At 42.0% G+C, this 23,138-nt stretch overlaps 1 protein-coding gene across 1 annotated transcript; it reads left to right on the forward strand.

Moving 5' to 3' along the window:
* Positions 1-3,589: 3,589 nt before the first annotated feature.
* ttll12 (tubulin tyrosine ligase-like family, member 12) lies at positions 3,590-19,796 on the forward strand. The gene is made up of 14 exons (XM_082511614.1): positions 3,590-3,807; positions 3,993-4,168; positions 5,584-5,782; positions 6,046-6,205; positions 6,368-6,501; positions 8,072-8,148; positions 10,701-10,817; positions 12,169-12,357; positions 13,393-13,504; positions 16,473-16,624; positions 17,092-17,173; positions 17,265-17,333; positions 17,635-17,773; positions 19,318-19,796. Exons 1-14 carry the CDS (start codon positions 3,667-3,669, stop codon positions 19,467-19,469), a joined length of 1,899 nt encoding a protein of 632 aa, XP_082367740.1. The 5' UTR covers positions 3,590-3,666; the 3' UTR covers positions 19,470-19,796.
* The last annotated feature ends 3,342 nt before the right edge of the window (positions 19,797-23,138 follow it).

Genomic DNA, 23,138 nt, shown 5'->3' on the forward strand with positions numbered 1-23,138 from the left:
TCTAAAGGTAAGCACCGAGCTAACGTTACTGTGAGTTCAGTTCATGTTGAGTTTAGCTCCTGAATGAGGTCTTCTGCTGCTCTGCTCGGTGTCTGTTCACAGTTTATTGTGAACACGTTGAGAGAAGAGTGAGAGAGTGTTTGGAGAAAAACACCAACTAATCATTAGCTCAGCACGCTGGGAGAAGTTGAGCGTTTGCTGGCTGAAAGTTGGTGCAGAAAAGTATTTTCAGCAGCCCTGCAGCTGCTTTTCTGCAGCCTCATTTCTATTTGAAGTGATAACAGGAAATGGATCAGAAGGATCTGCTGCAGTATCAGGGTCACAATAAACTTTATTGTCCAGCTGCTGTGGATGAACACAAGCGTGGAATTCAATTGTTAATTAATGAATTGATTATATTCAAATCTCTGATTTGCAATGAGGATAAGGACATAACAGAATGTGGGGAGTGTAGACCAATGTGAAATTGAAAACTGAAAACTATTGTGCTGATGAAAAGAAGCATTACAGTTGGTTAGTTTGGGGTGTGAAACTGGAGCTTTGTGGTTTCAGTTGGTATCTAAACAAATGAAAGAAAAAATCAAAGTTATACAATCTAAAAAAAAAGGAGAATTAATCTAATGTCTTCCTAGAGTTGTTATAGCACCACACAGACTCATCTGGGATTCGGACCAGGGACCGCTCACACATGAAGCAAGAAACATTCCCTAGAAACAACAAGTAGGCCTGCAGAGCGAGAGCGAAGTGCTCTAATAGGGTGATATGGTACTACAAGGTCATTAAGATAAGATGGGGCCTGATTATTTAAGACCTTGTATGTGAGGAGCAGGATTTTGAATTCTGGATTTAACAGGAAGCCAAAACAGGAGAAATCTGCTCTCTCTTTCTAGTCCCTGTCAGGACTCTTGCTGCAGCATTTTGGATCAGCTGAAGGCTTTTCAGGGAGTTTTTAGGACTTCCTGATAATAATGAATTACAGTCGTCCAGCCTGGAAGTAATAAATGCATGAACTAGTGTTTCAGCGTCACTCTGAGACAGGATGTTTCTAACTTTAGAGATGTTGCACAAATGGAAGAAAGCAGTCTTACATATTTGTTTAATATGTGCATGGAAGTCAAAAATGACTCCAAGGTTCCTCACAGTGTTACTGGAGGCCAAGGTAATGCCATCCAGACTAAGAATCTGGTTAGATACCATATTTCTAAGATTTTCAGGGCCGAGTATAAATAACCTCAGTTTTATCTGAATTAAGAAGCAGAAAGTTAGAGGTCATCAGGTCTTTATGTCTTGAAGACATTCCTGTAGTTTAACTCATTGGTGTGTGCTTGATGTTTGTTGTGTATTTGCTGCTATGACAACTAATCTTTCCTCTGGGAATAATAAAGTCTCTGTGATGCGCTCTTATATATATATTTATATGGCTATTTATTCCATGTCAAAAAAATGGACTTCAACATACCTGCCTGGCAATGTATTTTCATTCAACTGTGCACTGTTGGATCATAAACAGAATAACGGTAAGTGCCTCAATAAATATCTCGACGTGGGACTGACATCAGTAAATCGAGTCTAACCTGCAGATGTTCGGTGTAACAGAGACAGACACAGAGCAGGTTTGAAGCTGAAGACTTTATTCAGAAAAAACAGGGCAGAACATTTTTTATATTTTGTTTTAAGTAGAATTTAAATGCTGTTTGGGAAAAAAATCATTTAAAAGTGTGAAGGAAGTTTGTCTCCAGGGATGATGGTTTGTTTTTAACTCCTCTAACCTTTACTGCTACTGCTCCTCCTGCAGCCTCCACCTCTGTTTTTACTGCTGCTCCTCCCCCTGCTTCCTCATGTACTTCCTCCTCTGCTCCTTCTCTTGCTACTATGTTTGCTTCTCTTCCTGCTGCTCCTGCCTCCACCTTTGTGTTTTTTACTGTTTCTGCTGCTGCTCTCACTCTGACTCCTGTACATGTTCCGCTTGCTGCTGCTGCCTCCACCCATGTTTTTTCTGTTGGGCCTGCTCCCACTGCTGCTCCTGTTTCCCCATCTTCTTTCTACTCTGCTGCTCTCACTCTGTCTCCTTTCCCGTCTATGGTTTCCTGCCTGTTATTATTATTAATACAAAACTCAGAATAGCTGCCATCTGTATAGCAGCTGTGACACTAACTCAGAATTACTCGTTTTATCACAGCGAGGCTGAGGCTGCCCATTGACCACGCGAGCTCGAGAAGTGACTCTGTCAACTCCCTCTGTCTATGGTGGTGTGTGTGCTGACATCAACTTCAGACTGAGTTTCAGAATTTGATTTGTCATAAACTTTTGTAAACACAAAGGCACTGTCTGCCCATTTGTGAATGTACATGTCAGTCTGTTTAAGGATGTTATTGCTATCATATATGTCTGTACACGTGCTACACGGGGAGAGATAAGAGTAGAGGAGCAGGAAGTTTCCAGCGCTGTTTTGGCTCAATTGTTCTAGTTTTTGAAGAACTTGATATTCTGCGTGTTTAGGTTTTAAAACCCTGGCTATAACCAGGTTGTTGCCTACATAAACTTTACTGTTCTCAGAGTTTCTTTCCTCAATGACTGTCCTCACTTTTTCTTCATAGCTTCTTTCTCTGAGGATTTCATGAAGTGTGTTGGTGTCGCGCTGCAGCGGGATGTTTGCAGCTAGACAAAAGTGTCCATCTATCCTGTACCTGACAACAAAGAGAGAAGAACACAGAAGTTTTAATGTGACACAGAAATTCTGTATTTGCCAAATGAGAAACAAACATCTCAGATCATTTCAGACACGCTACAGGTACTCTGATACCTCTGTGTCTGTCACATATATGTGTCCACAACTTCAGTGATTAGGTCTGCTGTCGAGGTCCCCTCATGACAGCCAGCCAGCAGATACTAGTTGTGTTTGTCTAGGTTAGTTAGGGTTAGCTATCCAAAAGTTTGATTAAACTTAAACTGAACCAAATTCGATATAAAGCATCTGTACCAGCCTGAGCTTCTGCCACTTAGCGCTGCTGATAAAAACAGAAGCTACAGACAGATGTATAACAGCCGGGCCTTAGGGCAAAACAAACAGTCAGTGTGTTTGTGTTAATGGGCACGAACTGTGATTTTTGTCCGTGTCAGAAAGCATTTACAGTCATGGTACTAAGGACATATAACACCTCCCTAAGGTTTTACATATCGGGATGTAAATGAAGTCATCTGGTCCTCAGCAGGTCTTATTCAAATATAGCCTCAGATAATCATGACATTTTACACAGTCACTATCATAGAACAGCAGCTAAGCCAACATGCAGAGACAGTCTGAAAAGCGAAATGACAGAAACAACCAGGGGCTGGACTCGGTCTTTCACACTCTGCTTCTGCATTTTGTTAAATAAATAATGACTAACATGACACACCAACATGTATTATGTTGTTGTCCATCTCAGGTTGTATTTACTTAATTTAAAGACCATATTTATTTTTGTTCTGACATGTGAGACTTTGCGTTTTAACCCAGTTACTTTTTTCTAAAAGTGACCTAATGGGTTTTTAATTTGTGAAGTATGTTTTAGTTCAGATAGTCGAAAAACTCTCCCACAATGCATAGCTGTGTAGCTGTTAAACTCCTCCTTCTTCCGGGTTTACTAACGCCGTCTCCACGTGAGATACACTTCCAGTGCAGTAATGTCAACAAACCCCACGGTTCCGAATGGCGCGGAGGACGAGGAGTTCCGAGTGTTCGTGGCTCTCCACAGCGCAGCGCTCCAGGCTTCAGCTATCCCTCCGGTCTACTGGAGGAGCCTGCACCACAAGATCACCAGCGAGGTGTGCTCTGACATCACGAAGCACTGAAACACATGTTCAGTCCTAATAACTGTTTGTTTACTGTTGCAGAAAAAGCTGCTGCTGACATTTCATACACGCTGAGATGCAGCACCTTGGGGTTTGGCGTGCACACATTAAAAGACATTCTCCCAGCAGGCCCCTTCATGCCATGTCTGTTTCCGTAGATTTATGATGCCGGGGAAGTTTTCGGAATAATGCAGTTCCAACAAGAAGATGAAGATGAGAGGGAGGGAGATGAAGAAAACGGAGAGGAGAAGAAGAAGGACAATCCTGGAGATGAGATCAGATGTAAAGTGGTTGTAACCCGGGAGAGTGGTCTGCAAGCCTCGGAGCCGACCAGGTGAGGGCGCCAAACGATAACTCTTCTTCCACTGATTGCATGTTTGTCTTTGTGCTCCTTGGAGAGGAAAGGAATGCTACGACCTTAACATTTAAGTGTTTAAATGTCTTATTTATGTCACTATATACGACTGCAGACTGCACGTCAAAGGTGCGGGCTGCACTTTAGTTGTATTTATATAATGTGTTTAAATACAGGCCTTTTATATTAAAAGTTAAAGACCCTCCAATAGTACAGAGAAAACCTGAGAAACCCTTTGGGAATAGCGGGAAGGAAAAACTCCTTTTTAACCGGAAGAAGCCTCCAGCAGGACCCGGCTCAAGGAGGGGCGGGGCCATCTGCTGCGACCAATTGGTCTGATGGGAGGGGACAATTGAGCAAGAGGACCAGACAATAATAACGAATGATTAACTAATGATGTGGTGTATAAACAAAAACAGTATTTTTTTTTTTATTTGATTTCAAACTAAAACTTTTTTACATTTTGTTTCACTTTTTAGCTCAGTTTTTGTTAACTATAATAGCCGTGCCCGTGATAAGGACATAGCTATGATGATCTCCAGCCTCCAACTAACAAATCAACAAAGTAAAAGATAAATTATTTAACAGAAAATTGCTTTTCCTCTCCTCTTGGATGTTACATCATACTTTTTCATATTTGATATTTTGAGATGCTTTGATTCTGCTCCTCCAAAGCTGTGCCAAAGTCCAGGTATCTGGTATATTTATATGAGCTGAGTACTGTTTTGCTTCATATTTCCAAACTGTTAATCCTTGAACAGGTAGTTAGAGGAAGTGGATGGGGTGATGTTCAGAATAGCTGAAATTAATCAGTTGTCTTACCTCATGGTGAACAAGAATAACTGGATAGTTGTTTGTTGTGTTATTGCTGTGAACATTGAAATCCTGACCCTGTCCTTTACTGTTTTGTATTTATATAAACAAAATGACACAGAAAACCTTAAATTCATTAACATTATAACAAAATAGTGAGAAGAGAACATCGTTAACAACTGGAATTCTTAAGAAAACCATGGAAATCCCTTTAACCCTTGGTTGTAACTACATTTCATTTTCCGAGCTAAAATGAACTATTGCTTTAGTGACAAGGTTAAAGGTTCATCCAGTAATATTTCATAGACTACAAATGATTAATAAAAGTGCCCTGCAGGTCAGGGTGTCAGCTTGAAGGAATCCAGGGGGAGAGCAGCTGCAGCTTAGTCATATTACACCGCCACAGAAATATTTAACTGCATCGTTTCTGGGCAAATTTCCTGCTGGTACTTTCCATCAGCGCTTTCTTTATGTGAATAAAGAGATTTTTAAGATTTTATTAATTGTCAGCATTTTAAAGCTCTTTAAAGGTAATTTTCCAAACGAACATCTAGCGTGAGATTGTCTCCATATTCCTGCAGCGTTTTCCTGGTGGATCACGCGTGGACGTACCGCGTGGATCATGCCCGGCAGCAGCTGGAACAGATCCCAGGCCTGTTGCCCAGAATGGCAGCCCTTATGGGGCTGGACTTCCATGGTGAGGTCCCCGACCCTGACACGGTGGAGCTGGTGATGGAGCGCATGTGGAAGTACAACCAGACTTATCAGCTCTCTCAGGGGGTGTGTGAGAAAACACTGCTCTTATCACTTAGATATGTACTACACATGATTCTCCTAATACTGTATATTAGATGATTGTGGAGCTACATGATGTGAAACTTATTTCAGTATAAAGCAGCTAATGTGTAACACAAACCTGCTGAACGCTTGTCCTTACGAGGGCTGCGCACACTTTGAACAAAAGGGAGTTTGTGATAATAATGACCTGAAAGCCAGAACCTGACCCTCCTCTGCCTCACTTCCTCCCGTGTTTTCCTGTGCAGTCCCCAGAGGACAAGGTTCCCGTGTGGTACGTCATGGATGAGTTTGGCTCTCAGGTGCGGCACTCTGATCAACCGACCTGCAGCATGGCTCCTTTCTTCTACGTGCAGGGCCAGTTAGCCTACACCGTGCTCTGGCCTCTGCAGGACCTGCACGAAGGAGGTGAAAGCGCACACAGCATACACGGAGCGATCACCATGTCACAATTCAGAAAATGAATACATCTGGTTGTCTTTGGATACAAGATACCTGAAATAGAGTTTCCCTGTTAAAACATGCAACATGATTGGATGACATAATGTTTTATTACATTATTATCCACAGATGAAGTTACCCGTGACTATACATATGGAGAGCCAGACCCTCTGGTGCGGCAGTGCCGCCTGTTACCATGGATACCTAGTGATCTAGAAGAGGTCAGCAGCGTCACAGCTGAGCCCCCGGACTCATTCTTTGAGGTGAGGAGTACCACATAAATTTATCAGCCTCAAGAATTCTATTAAACTTTATTCTCATCTCAAACTCAGATTCAGTCTTTTGGATTCTTGATAAAAAAAAAAAGTCAAACAGTTCACAAAGTAGTAAATAATGTTAAATAAGTTTCACTAATAGGAGATTTAAATACGACAAAGTATTTTCATTCGGTACCTAAGGCACAGTCCAGTCACCCCTTCCTCATTTCCTAAATTATGATCCAACTGTGATTAACCACGTGTTTTTGAAAGGTGAGTTCAGTTTGATTAAATACACCCAGGCCTGATTACTGGCAGACCTGTTGAATTAAGAAGACACTTAAGTAGAACCAGAACATCTTCCTAACAGTAAAATATGGTGGTGGTAGTGTGATGGTCTGTGTGGCTGCCTGAGAACCTGCAGCACTTGCTGTGGTAAATGGAACCATGAATTCTGCCGTCTACCAAAACATCCTGAAGGAGAATATCCGGCCAGCTCTTTGTGACCTCGAGCTGATGCGCACTTGAGTTCTACAACAGGACAACAACCCAAAAAACACCAGCAAGTCCACCTCTGAGTGGCTGAAGAAAAACAACATATAGACTTTAGAGGCGCGGTCAAAGTCCTGACCTGAATCCGACGGGCGAACAGCATAGTGAAGGACACTCTCCACCCCTCACATGCACCGTTCTCCCTCCTCCCATCTGGCAGAAGTTTTCGCAGCATCAAAACTGTAACGACCAGACACTGCAAGAGCTTTTCCCCCCAAGCAGTCAGAGCCCTCAACTCACTACCACCAGACTGATAAACACAAACACCTTACAGTACTCACCAAAAGACTCAAACACAACACAAACTTCCACAAATGCACTACAAACCGGACCTGGGAACAATCTGCTTATTTGCACACTCAGTCACATAGTTACTGAACACATCTCAAATATATTTGCACATTTTGTCTCTTGCACGTCTTCGTCCGTTCTCGTCTAAAATATCCTGACTCATAACTTCAACCTTGTATTCAGTACCTGCTGCACAATCCACTCCATATTGTCTCTGTCCTGTCTGTGTTTATTACATAGATAAAGTTAGTAATAGTACCTTTTTATCACGTAATTTGACCCAAATTTAGCAAGTTATTATTTATGTGTAAATCCTAGTTTTATATCTCTTGGAGATATATTATTTATACTCATATAAATGCACCAGGGGGGCTTGGGGTGAAACGCTGTATACTGTGTATATTGTTGTGTTGACAATAAAGTTCTTGAATCTTGAATCTTGAGATGCTGTGGCATGACCTGAAAAACCCTCCAGTGTGGCTGAATTACAACAATCCTGCAAAGATGAGTGGGCCCAGCTGGTTTCCCCTTAATAAGAAACATTTAAAACTGCATTTTTAAAGGAGGTGAAATCTTTGTCCTGGATTTAAATTTGTTTGATGATCTGAAACGTTTAAGTTTGACAAACATATGAAGTCAGGAACACTTTTTCCCACCACTGTATGTGATGTATCCACAGTCAATATCTGAGCTGAACTGAAGCCTAATTGTTGGGTCGTCTCTGTGTCTGCAGAACATTGCTCGGGAAAACAAGGAGCAGCTTCCCGTGGAAATACAGCCTTACACTGTTCCGAAGGACAAAGTCTACAAGTAAGTTTGTCACTGTTACAGAAATCTTTTTTATTATATTTACCTGTAGGGCCTTTCTGAGTTGGGCACTGACTTGCTGCAGACTTCTGTATTTGGATAATATAATAATGATAATGTGACACAGAGAAAGTGGATATCTGAATATGAAGGAGAAATACTGAGCTGGTCCACAGCTTCAGACGTTGCTTGTTCACGCCTGTTCATGTGTGTCAGGAAGGTCGCTGCCTGCCTCCACTCTCTCCCTCACTAAAGATAACACATTTACTTTGTTGGGAATTTGCAGGTCGAGATGATCTCCGTGTAGTGTTTGTCTGACTATAGATAATATTTTAATCTCTACCAACATAGAGGCCAGATTTCAGTGTGTGGTGGAATGTATCTGAATACATAGTTGGTGCTCAACTGAAATCTAAGGTGCATGTACAGGATTCATTGTTTCATGCTACGTCTACAGCTAGAAAAACTTTTCTGAATTTAAAGAAACTCAAAATAACTTCTGCTCAGGGTTTTATACAGCAAATCGCTTCATATATGCTGTCGCTCTTCATCATGTCTCATTCAGTTTATATGCTGCTTTATATCAACATGAGTTCTCATTAGCTCAGTCTCATGTGAACTGAACCTGCTTTTTCCCTTTATGACGCTGTGTTTGTCAGTCACAGCATCACTTCTGTTATTCAAAATCACAGTCACATTGGACTCTGGTGCCTTTCTCACACACACACACACACACACACACACACACACACACACACACACACACACACACACACACACACAGAGTCTGCTGTGCTCTCATTCACAGAGGGAGCCGAGGACACACTGTAGTCAAAAGAATGCTTCGGGAATCTGGGTGAAAAAGTCAGGCGTTCATTACTCAAACATGATTTTCTTACTCATCCTGGTGATTAGATCTGGTCTTGATTATACTTTGAATTAGAATTAAATATGTTGAACTATTAGCAAAGTCACTGCTAAGTAAACTCTACTTTAGCGCTCTGTGTCACCGTCCCCATAAAAAGGCTGGATGTTTAATCCTTTTCCTCCACTTGTGGGTAAAGATAAGCTGGAAGAGATCAATCTCTTTGAGATCGTATATATCAGATGAAGCCGATTAAACATATACAAGAGTATACAATGAGACTGACTGGATGTTATATTTTAAACCAGACTGTTAACCAAAAACAGCTTCTTGGTTTTTCGTCTCTCCATCGAACACATCAGTCTATTTTTGCTGCGGACATAGTGACAGGATTCGTGCTTCGGTAAGAAGAACAGTTTGTGTTTGTGTTGTGATGCACATGTAATAACCCAGTGGTTCCCAAACCATGAATGGAGATTTTTTAAAACTCCTTTTTTGCATTTAGTGTGGACGATAAAATATTTGCCTTTTTCCACATCACGCTGTGGCCACGTTATTGTTTACATGAGATGAACTGCAGAATGGCAGATAGAGACAAAATCCTGTTAATCTGACTGTCTGCAGGCTTTACACGCTTACATACACAAACAGTTACTGTCCATTTACAAAGGCAGAGGCGTCACGGTGCCATTATTTTACGTGTAGTTGTTTTTTCCTGTGTAATAATATTCAACATTGCTGTCAATACTTTTTTCAAAATCGCCTCTCTGTGCAAAATGGGTTCAAAAACATAAACAGCTGTAGGATCCTGTTCGTCCGTGATTTAGACAGGGGAACAAATCGTGGCAGGATCAGCCTGATGTTATTTGTATCCAGCTGTAACTTTACTGTATAAAGAGCAAACATCTCCAAAATGTCAGGAGCAGTTAGTCATTGCAACAAGTGTTTGTGAACTAAAAATCAAGAATGTGGGATCCTGTTCGTCCGTGATTTGAACAGCCCAGTGCGTGCTAGCAGTGTCCAAGCGTTTTTTTTCCCTTTTCATACGGCGCCCGCCCCCTGCAATGGCCCTGCGCCCCCCCTAGGTGGCGGCCCCACACTTTGGGAAGCTCTGTATTAAGCTGTTAGGTTGTAAACTGTCTGGATGAGAACAGACATTCCTTTATTGCATAAAATACATATAATCGTGTTAGCTGATTGTGCCACTCGCTACATACAAGGAAAAATCTGTTTTTGACTCCGCAGACATCTGACTCAAACAGGCTTTCCTTCATACAGTCTTCATTTACAAAGTGCTTTACAAATCCAAACATTACAGCTAGCAGGTGTATTTTCCCGTTTCAGTATAGCTAACCAAACAACGAAGAGCCACCAGAGACTGATTTTTAGTTTACGTCCCTTCGCTTTCCCTGAGTTATTGGGTTTGTTACCAATTACCTAACATAAACTAATGCAAGTCTACTGATCGCAACCAACCAACCCATGATGTCACATAATATACTGACACAAGATGGCGCTAAACATGTTTTCAAACTTTAAGCCCTAATTTCTTAAATCCAGCGTCACAGACAGTCTGTTTTTGAGAGCAGCGCTCAGTTTATAGATAAAGAGTTTCATGTCCACTTTAAGTGCTAATTAAAAAGCTCAACAAAAAGAGTTTTTTGTTATTGTTTTGTTCATTTGTTTCCAGGGTTTACTCTGAAATGTCACAAGTAACAAACAACCTTAGCCACCCTCGGTTCCAGCTGATAGAGGATGAGGACGAGGCAGATATCATTTGGCGCTATAATCACATCAAAGACTACAGGTGAGCAAGCGAAGCTGCATTCATAACTCGGTGACATTATGGAGCTAGACAGACATGATTTCTTCATAAGTGACTGTTTCATACATGGTAGCTGTTGGATTAAAAAAACATGTGCTCAAGGAAACCAGGAAACACCTATTTCTGCAGAGTCACAGCACACAGGTCCTTGGGGCCTTATACACTAGGCTACAGAATTCAGTGAATTGTGCATAATTCTTATGCACTAAGTATAGTGCTTTTCTGATCATTGTGTCAGTAGGTTGTATTCAGTGAACACAAAACCATCACAGTTGGTACTGGTTGGCGAGTAACCTTCTTTAATAGTAATAAATCACACAGCAATAGTACATTCATGTAGCATGACAATATATTAAGTAATCCAAAGTATTCAGAATACGTTACTCTCATTGAGTAACGTAATGGAATACCTTACAAAATAAATGTTGGGCCATGTAATCTGTAATCTGTAGTGGGATACATTTTAAAAATAACCTTCCCAACACTGGTGATGTCCATGGGTCACGTTGCAAAGGGTTTTCATTCAAGCATTTTAGATATTTTTCAGTTTGAAGTTATTTTAGTTTGCCAACTTATTTTTGAGCTTCTGAAAACGAATATGACTGTGTGTAAAAACGGCTAAACACCTGAACGTTTGTTAAACTCTTCAAAATAACACTGAAAGTCTGCACATCAGTCACATTTTGATTGTTTGATTCATGTTTGTGGTGAACAGATTTATTTATATAGCGCCCTAAGGTGCTTAATATTGTAATGTAAAGATCCAACAATAATAGAGATCAGTTGTCCAAAAGGTATGATCCTGGCTGTGTTATAATATTATTATATGTTAACTCACAGTTTGTGTATTCTGTTGGTGTGTGTGTGTGTTGAGTGACTAATAGAAAGACTTTATTAGACTTTATTTCAAAGCTAACACTGATCTTGACCAACTGTCAGGCAGGAATTATGAAAACAGGCTTTATTGTGTGTGAATGCCAAGAACATGTTTTTTTGTGTGACTTAATAAGTAAATAATTAATAATAAACTCTGTATGTTTGTTGCTAGGCTGCGCTACATTGTTGCATAAACATCCTAATCTCAGCTTTAATTGATTCCAACACAATTTTAAAAAGTGACCTGTTTTCATGCTGGGGAGGTATTTAAGTTCATAAATACCAGAAAGTTAAAAGAAGTCAGAGTTCATGAGTTAATCTCAAACTCAAACATGGGATTATTCTAAGTCTATCAGCAAAGTTATGTTGACACTTGATAAAGCAGCTATGAACCAACGTTAGGTGAGGTTGCTGTTGGACTGTCTGAAAGGTTAAGTATCATGTTTTGATTTGGCAGCAAACTCAGTGTGGAGCGGCCTCATGTGTTGCTGAACCAGTTTCCCTGTGAGAGCATCATCACGGTGAAGGACTGCCTGGCTGCTGTGGCTCGCAGGGTGAAAGGCAGCCCAGGACCCGACTGGTTACCGCAGACCTTCAACCTACAGACAGAGCTGCCACAGTTCATCAAGCATTACCAGCAACAAAGGTTGGGATTCTGATTTTGTTTGTTTCTAGTCATCTCTAGTTTTTATGACGAATAATAAAAGGAAGGAAGAACTTAACCGCAGTGTTTCACACAGACACCCTGAATAGTATACAGAAACATCTGTGCTGAGTATGGCCTGGAAGTCCTGAGGTCAAAAAGGGACACGCTCCCCTAGGGTGCTTGAGAATGACCGAGCTAAGATCCTGTGGGACTTCCAGATACAGACAAAGTGGTGATGGCTAACATAGTGATGCTGGACAAGCAGAGGAAGACGGTCGTAGTTGTTATCAAATGGCAGCAATATCAGGAAAAAGGAGCACGAGAAGCTTGAGAAGTGCTGAAAGAAGGGAACTGGAAGCTGTACATGTGGGTCACCAGCAACCAAGTATAATCCAGGCTATACTGTAACAGCTTCTGGTAGAGGCAGTGTGATGGTGAGATATCGACCTACTGCCACAGTCTGGGACTGAACTTAAACCCCACCCTGTGTTGTCATCTTTATCAGAGATTAGAGGATGGAAGGGCCTGCCTGCAGTCCCGACCTCCGTCCCATTAAACACTTACAGGGTCTGCTTGGGCATGTTGTGACAAATGCAGATTGAAGGGTGGGATCCCACAACAGTGTGTGACCGTCCTGGTGAACAGGAGAGATCCAGTCTGTGGCTTGGTATGGTTCTTCCACATGTTTATTAATGTTTTAAGGTCTTTACAATGTAAAGCGCCTTGAGGCGACTGCTGTTGTGATTTGGTGCTATATAAATAAAATGGAATTGAATTGTAAAATAATAAACTTTATATTTCTTCTTTCTTCAGACTTCAATCATTAATTTAATAAACAGCAGCAAGCAAAAGTCAATAGCAGCTTAAGCTGTTTGGCATCAGCAGAGATTTTAAAGGGAACAACCCACGAATGCAAGTGTGGACCATAAACAGGCAGTGTTACAATGAAGAAATAATTGAAGTTTCCTTTTATGTATTTATTATTGTTATTATCATTATTAACTGGATAATTAAAAGTTGCCTTATATTTTTCAGGGGAGAAGATAACCACTGGATCTGTAAGCCTTGGAATTTAGCTCGTGGACTAGACACACACATAACCAACAACCTGGATTACATAATCAGGCAGCGAGAGAGTACACCAAAGGTGATGGCACACATACACAGAAACCAAGAATGACACTTATATAAACTTATACAGTGGGGCAAAAAAGTATTTAGTCAGCCACCGATTGTGCAAGTTCCCCCACCTAAAATGATGACAGAGGTCAGTAATTTGCACCAGAGGTACACTTCAACTGTGAGAGACAGAATGTGAAAAAAAAATCCATGAATCCACATGGTAGGATTTGTAAAGAATTTATTGGTAAATCAGGGTGGAAAATAAGTATTTGGTCAATAACAAAAATACAACTCAATACTTTGTAACATAACCTTTGTTGGCAATAACAGAGGTCAAACGTTTACTATAGGTCTTTACCAGGTTTGCACACACAGTAGCTGGTATTTTGGCCCATTCCTCCATGCAGATCTTCTCGAGAGCAGTGATGTTTTGGGGCTGTCGCCGAGCAACACGGACTTTCAACTCCCGCCACAGATATCTATGGGGTTGAGGTCTGGAGACTGGCTAGGCCACTCCAGGACTTTCAAATGCTTCTTACGGAGCCACTCCTTTGTTGCCCGGGCGGTGTGTTTTGGATCATTGTCATGTTGGAAGACCCAGCCTCGTTTCATCTTCAAAGTTCTCACTGATGGAAGGAGGTTTTGGCTCAAAATCTCACGATACATGGCCCCATTCATTCTGTCCTTAACACGGATCAGTCGTCCTGTCCCCTTGGCAGAAAAACAGCCCCATAGCATGATGTTTCCACCCCCATGCTTCACAGTAGGTATGGTGTTCTTGGGATGCAACTCAGTATTCTTCTTCCTCCAAACACGACGAGTTGAGTTTATACCAAAAAGTTCTACTTTGGTTTCATCTGACCACATGACATTCTCCCAATCCTCTGCTGTATCATCCATGTGCTCTCTGGCAAACTTCAGACGGGCCTGGACATGCACTGGCTTCAGCAGCGGAACACGTCTGGCACTGCGGGATTTGATTTCCTGCCGTTGTAGTGTGTTACTGATGGTGACCTTTGTTACTTTGGTCCCAGCTCTCTGCAGGTCATTCACCAGGTCCCCCCGTGTGGTTCTGGGATCTTTGCTCACCGTTCTCATGATCATTTTGACCCCACGGGATGAGATCTTGCGTGGAGCCCCAGATCGAGGGAGATTATCAGTGGTCTTGTATGTCTTCCATTTTCTGATGATTGCTCCCACAGTTGATTTTTTCACACCAAGCTGCTTGCCTATTGTAGATTCACTCTTCCCAGTCTGGTGCAGGTCTACAATACTTTTCCTGGTGTCCTTCGAAAGCTCTTTGGTCTTGGCCATGGCGGAGTTTGGAGTCTGACTGTTTGAGGCTGTGGACAGGTGTCTTTTATACAGATGATGAGTTCAAACAGGTGCCATTCATACAGGTAACGAGTGGGGGACAGAAAAGCTTCTTACAGAAGACGTTACAGGTCTGTGGGAGCCAGAGATTTTCCTTGTTTGAGGTGACCAAATACTTATTTTCCACCCTGATTTACGAATCAATTCTTTACAAATCCTACCATGTGGATTCATGGATTTTTTTTTCACATTCTGTCTCTCACAGTTGAAGTGTACCTCTGGTGCAAATTACTGACCTCTGTCATCATTTTAAGTGGGGGAACTTGCACAATCGGTGGCTGACTAAATACTTTTTTGCCCCACTGTATATGTATGTGTATGTGTTCAGAAAGGGCCTTCTGTATCACTTTCCAAACCGCTTCCACTTGACCTCAGTGGTGGATGAGGTCAAAGAAAGATGGGTAGAAGACTTGATAATTAATTAGGAAACGAGAAGAGCAGTGTGATGAGAGTGACCATAAACTAGTCTTACACCCTGGACAGGTCGCTGGCCTGTCGCAGGGCTAACACAGAGTTACAGACAACCAGTCACAATGACATTCACACATCAGAATTATGCATGATTAGCTGTTATTAACTACTATTGTTAACTTCATTAACTAATAGATATTCTCATTTTATAACACTGCATTACTTTACAAAAATAATACAGTAATTCTAGAACAGTTCATCTGCTAATAAGGTTTGATTTGATCCCATCTGCTCCCGTGGTGCATGCCAAATATCTCTGGGCAAGATTAACCCCCAAGCTGCTCTCTGACGCGTCCATCGGGTATGAGTGCGAGAGTGTGAATGTTAGATTAGCACAGAAAACAGTGATCAGGTAGAAAGGTGCTGTATAGGGACCACTCCATTTAACCACATAAGACATATATGATGCTATCCTTTCTATCTGTAACTCATATATTTATATTTACTGTTATCAGAACACAGGATCGATACGCTAAGGTAAAACAAATTTCCATCACAGAAATCTTCAAAGGGATACAGAGTTGCAGACTCCGTGCTGCATGACTTTAAGATTCACACGGTGTCAGGACTGTAAAGCTCACAGTTGTCAAAGGAGCTTGCAAAGAAAAGCGTCTGGACTTCTTTAGGTTGCTTGAAGACGTTTCACCTCTCATCCGAGAAGCTTCTTCAGTTCTAAGGTCAAATGGTGGAGAGTCCCAGATATAAACCTAGTGGGAGTTTCCCCCCACAGAGGGACAAAAGGACCCCCTGATGATCCTCTAATCGCCTGAGCCAAGGTGGGAAACTGGGCGTGGGTCCCAATCAGCCAGAGTTTCGGGTGTGTTCATTGTGAAACCTGGCCCCACCTTATCATGCGAATTCCTGAGGTCAGATGGCCCAGGATGTGAGTGGGCGTTAAGGCGTCTGGGAAGGGATCTCAAAACTGGATTATAGATGGCAGAGAGTTGGTGTCGTAAACCCCCGCCTCTGTTCAAAGATGGTTGCTCACAGTGGACATAGATGCTTCTTTCACTCCTCTTTCAAACCATCTGTCCTCTCTGTCCAAAATGTGAACATTGGCATCCTCGAAAGAGTGTCCTTTATCCTGTCATGACCTGGATGACTGAGAACCTTCACAGACAAAGCTCACAGTTGTTTTCATGTTCCAGGTGGTGTGCAAGTATCTCGAAGATCCAGTCCTGTTCAACAGGGAGGAAGTGGGAATGGTGAAGTTTGACATTCGCTACATGTTGATGTTGCGTTCTGTGCAGCCTCTGCGTCTCTATGCCTATAATGTCTTCTGGCTGCGCTTTGCCAACAGGTAAGAAATGCATACATACAGAAAGAGTTCTTTCCTGTAGGGTACCTTTCTCTGCACAGTCTGATTCCTCAGACTTTGCTTAGTGTCCACAGATTATTAAGTATGGATTACATCCATACTTAATAATCTGTGGACACTAAGCAAAGCGAAGTCAGACAGGAAAAGGCAGATGATGGCTCACACTGCTTTTGTGGCACTCATTAGTTTGTTTGTTCTTGTTCCATTTGATGTAAAAAATAACAGCACAATTTAATTAAATATATCAAAAGTTAACATAGAAGTTACAAAACTAGCAAAATAATGTTTCTGTCTATTCTTTCATATTCAAAGATTGTCTTGTTTCTTATCCATCGATTGGCTCTTCACGAAGTTAAACCTGTTTGTTGTTAAACCTGGCAGTTTGTTGTTGCTCCTCCATCCTTGACCCTTTGCCGTGCTGGTGCTGATCTTTCGGTGTTTCTGCCTAGACCGTTCTCCTTGGACCATTTTGATGATTACCAAAAGCACTTCACTGTCATGAACTATGCCGAGGGGGTGGAGCTTAAGCAGGTATCTTCTCTATTTTAATTTGTATGTCTTGCCATAGCTGTTGTCGTCATCAAAGTCTAGTGATAACAGTTTGGATGGGTCCCTTTCGTAGGTGCACTATGATGAGTTCATCCCAATGTTTGAGAAGCAGTACCCACAGCATCCATGGAAAGAAGTGGAAGTGAGTGAAAATGTTAAGTGCTTTTCAGTTTAGGATGCTCTTTCTGAGAGTTTAGGGAAATGGTTTGTTTATAAGAAGTGATACCAAGCTGGTCACTGATGTTTTCAGTCATCAGTGGCATGTCAGCACAAATTATGATTCTTCCAGGAGTATCTAAAGCCCTCACACCACCTGTTGAATCTGCAGATTAGGTAGAAGCATCTGCACAGATTGTGAAGCACGTGTGACAGTATCTCTAAGGCCTTAATCCTAGTATGGTTATCGTACTCAAATCTGGGTTTCTGTCCATTTTTCTTTACAGGGAGAGTTATTTAAAGCTTTCAAGGAGCTCTTTGAGGCAGCCACTTCTAGACCGGCACCATATGGTATTTGTCCCTATCCTTCATCCCGGGCCATCTATGCTGTAGACCTCATGCTAAAGTGGAGTAGAGGACAAAATGGTGAGCATTTATCCTACTGATCATCAAAGCCAGTAACATTTGTTTGAGCCTCAGAGGAATGGCACCTTAACCACATTTGTTTCAAAGGCAAGCTCTCTTCATTTGACCTGGCTCATGTTTTTTCTTCTGTGACCTTTGGGAGCATCTCTCTACATTTATTTTGTCTCCCCAAATTCATTAACACAAGATTCTGTAACTTTGAGATTCTGCTTCAATCAAGGTTGAGAGGGCGGAGGAGAGGTTGCAAATTTGTCCCGTTATGCATTCCCAGGCAGAAAAGAATCACACAGACTCATTTAAAAACTGTGCAAAGCATATTTTACCATCATTCAACTTTCTGGAAAGCTCGGAGGAAATCCACACTGTACAAGTACAGATTGCAAGATAAAAAGGATCATCATGTACAGCAGCCCTGACAGTAGAAAAGAGGTTAAAGTGGGTTATAAGTTTAAATACTTAACAAGCAAGTTGCATTTTAGCAGCATCTCTTGCAGCAAACTGGCTCTCAGAACCACCGTCACAAGTTCAGATCAGGCTGGTGTCAGGCTGCATGAGAGGCATTTCCATCCTTCGCTCCACGTGTGAAGAAATCAGGATGTCAGTGACACAGGACGTTAGCTGTCCAATTCTGATACAAGGTTTTTTCTCTCTTAAATGATTTAGCTGCTTGGTAGACTCTTCCATGTGATTAACACTCTCCCTGATGCACAGCTAGAATTGAGTGAATGTCTGTATTTGTGTAGTAAATATGTAAAAGAGGTCGCTTTCACGACTAAATCAAAATGAGCCCTTGTAGTATCTATTAACATTTCAGAGGCCTTATTGAGCTCGAGGTCTTTTGAAGACAAAGGCTCAGAGTAAAACAAGGATTCATGAAAGTGACAGGAGAAGGGTACAGATTAAAGAAAAGAAACTCAAAACCCCTTTTTTACAACAAAACATGCAGACCCTACCCCAGAGTCTGAATCCTTGTAATCGTGCCTTGGTGCATCTGAACCAGAATAAAGTGTCTGTATCTAGACTTCAATTCAATTCAGTTTTATTTACACAGCGCCAAATCACAGCAGCAGTCGCCTCAAGGCGCTTTGTATTGTAAGGTAGACCCTACAATGATACATACAGAGAAAAACCCAACAATCACATGACCCCCTTATGAGCAGCACTTTGGTGACAGTGGGAAGGAAAAACTCCCTTTTAACAGGAAGAAACCTCCAGCAGAACCAGGCTCAGGGAGGGGCGGGGCCATCTGCTGCGACCGGTTGGGGTGAGAGAAGGAAGACAGGATAAAGACATGCCATATTTTGCAGTTATTTTCTGCTTATCCAGTCTTCTTAAAATATGGCATCAAGAAATGTGTTTACTGTGAGCTTCAGAGAGCTTAATGAGACAGTGTCTTTGGAAAGTGTTTGGCTATTTCGGCCCATTTACAGTCTTTTTACAAAACTACACCTGTTGGCGGCACAACAGGTGTAGTTTTGTAACAAGACATTGCACATATCAGCTTATCAGACTAAAACTTTATTTACTGTGTTCTCATCCTTCAGGTGAACGTATAATACAACCTCAGATCCTAGAGTTGAACTTCAGCCCAGACTGTGCCCGGGCCTGCCTCTACCACCCTGACTTCTACAACCACATGTTTCAGACGCTGTTCCTGGATCAGCCTGAGGAGTGCCCTGTCACGCAAATCATGTGATTAACCGAACATGATGGAGGAGTGTCTTTAGTTTATGTTTTCATGCTTCAAGTTGCTGAAATCTTCCCCTTATCCATCTGCGCTGCATAGGTTTGGTGGAACTCCCTGTATGCGAGATAACAACTGTGCATACTCTGCTGGTTGTGTGCTCGTAGAGTCGTATAGAGGAACACCTTGTCAACTCTGTGTTGCACAGTGAGATTAAAAATGGATAAACTTCAGTTTCTGTTAATGATTTCTCTTGATGTTCTCTCTCAGGCTTCTCAGAGAGTATAAATGTAATCTCTTTAGTTTCACTGTTCATTAAAGCCATATTGTACTCTTTCATCTGTGTCATTATAATTACTTTTTCTTTCTTTTGCTGTATGTTTCCTCATGCACACACGGCTGACATTGTTCTGCAGTTCCTGCAGACAGTAGCTCAGAAGACGTCACACATATACTGCATACAAAAAATGAAAGATATAGTTCGAAACTCCATCAAAGAAAAAATCCTACTGGACATGTGATATGTGTTGATGCAGGCCCTATTAGGATCCCAGAAAGTTGATTCTGTTTATCTGGATGCAGCGTGTTCAGTGGGAGAAATGTTTCGTCCCAAGTGACTTTTTTTAGTCTCAGGCTGAGACTGTGAAATTGCCATCAGTAATGGGAGCACCAACTGGGTGAATTAACTATGGTTATTTTAGGGGTGCTCTGATGATACTCAAGCACCCCCAAATGGGTCTAAATTGGTCAGTATAATACAACACCGACTGAACACCATCCCCAAAGATACAGCAGCCAGTGGATTGCTGTGTTTTATTCATTGGGGGAACCAAACAGCCTCTGGCTAAGAGGATGACACACCACAGAAGAGCTAACTCATCAGGCCAGGACTCTGCAGTGTTTACACCTACACTCAGTGGCCAGTCTTTCAGTGATGAGGATGTACACATTCTGAACAGGCCTGGTTTGAGTCCAGGCTATCCTGAAATGTGAGGGGTAGAGTTGGTTGTAGCTCAGGAGGCAGAGCAGCATCTACTAATGCATGTTAGCTAAAAGTACTTCAGCCTAGAAAAAAAGCGCTTGTATGAAAGGGTAAGTCGGGTTGCATAATGCCTTGAGTGCTCAGGTAGAGTAGAAAGCAGCAGTGAGTCTAATGTGTTAGGAATGATGGAAACAAAGTGGAAAGATGCTGCAGCAGAGGGTCCACTTTGGTAGAAAAATGATAGTCAGTACTTTGTATGACACCACCCCCCCCCCCCCCCCCCCCCCCCCCCACACACACACACACACACACACACACAGTCTTGATGCTTGCTCAGTCATCCAGGTAAGGAAATCCAAAAAAGCTGATTCTGTCGTTGTCAGTGGGAGAAAACACTACGTCCAAACGCTGTATGACTGACTTCTCCTACTGACGTCTGATATTCAATGTCCCAGAAGTTTTCTATAGGCCAGCTGAGTGTGAGGGGCAGTAACTGGTATCAGTTCCTTCATCCTCCATTACAGTTCACAACATATTACCACACACACTCACAGGCCCTTGAGGGGCCCCCCCAGAGGCTTGTGGGTGGGACTGCTGCAGTGGCCCCGTTCACCCCTTAACTGTTATCTGCCCTTCATTTTTATCTGCATCTTAGACAATGACAGGGGATGTGCGCTACTGTTCAACAGTTAGGCTAAACAGTCTGCTTGCTGGGGGGGCAAGTGGTCATTGTGTCTGCATGTGTGGCTTCGTGTGTCTGTGTGTCATTGGTGGGTATGTATGAGTGAGTGAATGGTATGTGTGGCTGGGCCTGGGTCCCTGTGGGACATGGTCACAGAGGAAAAGCAAAATGTGTTTGGCACAACAGTGCAAGCAGATCTTAATCGCAAAAGCTGCCAGACAGGACAGGGTTAATTAAATCATGTGTTAAAATTCAAAAAAGCAGAGGTTTTGGTTTCTTTGTTTTTCCCCCTTTTCCCTTCCCGCCTTTATTCTCAAATATTCACAGGAGGAATTGCCGGGCTGTCTCCACCTAAAGGCAGACCTCAGTGTTAGACTACAAGCACAGGTTCTGTTGACAGAGGAGGCCGTGCCTTTGCCGTTGCTGCACCCAGGCTATGGAATACTCTCCCTCTTCATATTCGCGCGTCAGATTCCATTCAGTCTTTTAAATCACGTTTAGAAACGTATTTGTTTGATCTGGCATTTAAGGCGAATTAGGGTAATTTACATCTGGCTCTGTATTTAGATGATGTAATTATCTTATTTTATATATTTGTAATTTATATTTTATTGTGATTTTATTTGTACTGCAATTTTAATGGAAAGCACTTTGGTGTACTTCGGTCTTAAAAATGTGCTATATAAATAAATTTTGATTGATTGATTGATTGATTGATATGGTGAATCTTAAGCTGCCTCATTAACTATAAGATGACATAAACTACACAAACAAGTTGTTTTTGTAAAGTTTTAATTTGCCCTTGGAAGGGGATCAATTCTGTTCTTAGCTATAAGAATAGAATAACAGAGAAGAGCTGCCTCGACGGGGCAAGACTCGGCTGTCCATCTGCATCTGAAGGACAAAGGTCAATGTTCACATTCTGGACAGAGAAGACAGATGGTTAGAAAGAGGAGCGAAAGAAGCATCTATGTCCACTGGGTCCGTGAGTCGTTTGGTACCGGGCCGCGAGAGTTGAGGCTCAGGTGTGAAATGTTTGGTTTTCAGGGTTTTTATCAGTTTCCAGCGTGATTTTGTTATCGTTTTTATCGTTAACTCGGTTTTCCTGGGTCTTTTCACGTGTGTTATGAATAAATCTTCTTTTTTTCGGTACCGGTACTAGTTTTATTTTGTTGTATTTAAGGCCGGTCTGTGAGAATATTGTCGGGCATAAACCGGTCCGTGGCGCAAAAGAGGTTGGAGACCACTGAGGTAGAGGATCAATAAGGGGTCCATGACCCTCTTGGGGGGACACTCCCACAGGATTTAAATCTGGGACTCTCCACCATTCAACCCTAGAACTGAAGAAGCTTCTCAGATGAAACATCTTCAAGCAACTTAAAGAAGTCCAGACGCTTTTCTTTCCAAGCTCCTTAGACTACAGAGAAGGCCGAAATCCTAAAAAGAAAAACATCTATTCAAGTATGTACAAATATAGCACAACCATCACACCTACAACTCCCAGCAGGTTCAAACAAGGTCACATTGTGTCATACAGAAAGCATAGAGATGTTTTTGTGGGTCTCAGACACCCCTGGTGGTATAGCAGAATAGAAGGAGAACTAAAATAAAAATGGGAATTTTACACTGAAGTTTAAGATTCTTCAAAATCAGAAAAGGTGGAATCCAATCAGGGATTGAGGACAGGTCAGTCAGAGACTGTAGTTCAAAGTCAGGTGTACTCGGAACCAGCTGGGCTGAAAGAGATCTCTAGGAATGGACTAGGTGGTCTGTTCCCAGAGAGCCAAATAGAGATGACTTGGGGTCCAAACGGTCAGTCCTCTTGAGGTAATTTAATGGTTTTACAGGTGGAGGCCACTGACCTTTCCCTCCTCCTTTGTGTATACTCATGCACTGTATATAATGTTCTGTCTCTCTCTTTGTCTTTGCACAGTCAAGGAGCGTATCAGGTCACATTTCACTGCGTGTTATACCTGTATAACTATGCACATGACAAATAAAGAATCTTAAATCTTGA

This window comes from Aulonocara stuartgranti (genome assembly GCF_965226115.1).
Source record: "Aulonocara stuartgranti genome assembly, chromosome: 17".
NCBI lineage: Eukaryota > Metazoa > Chordata > Actinopteri > Cichliformes > Cichlidae > Aulonocara > Aulonocara stuartgranti.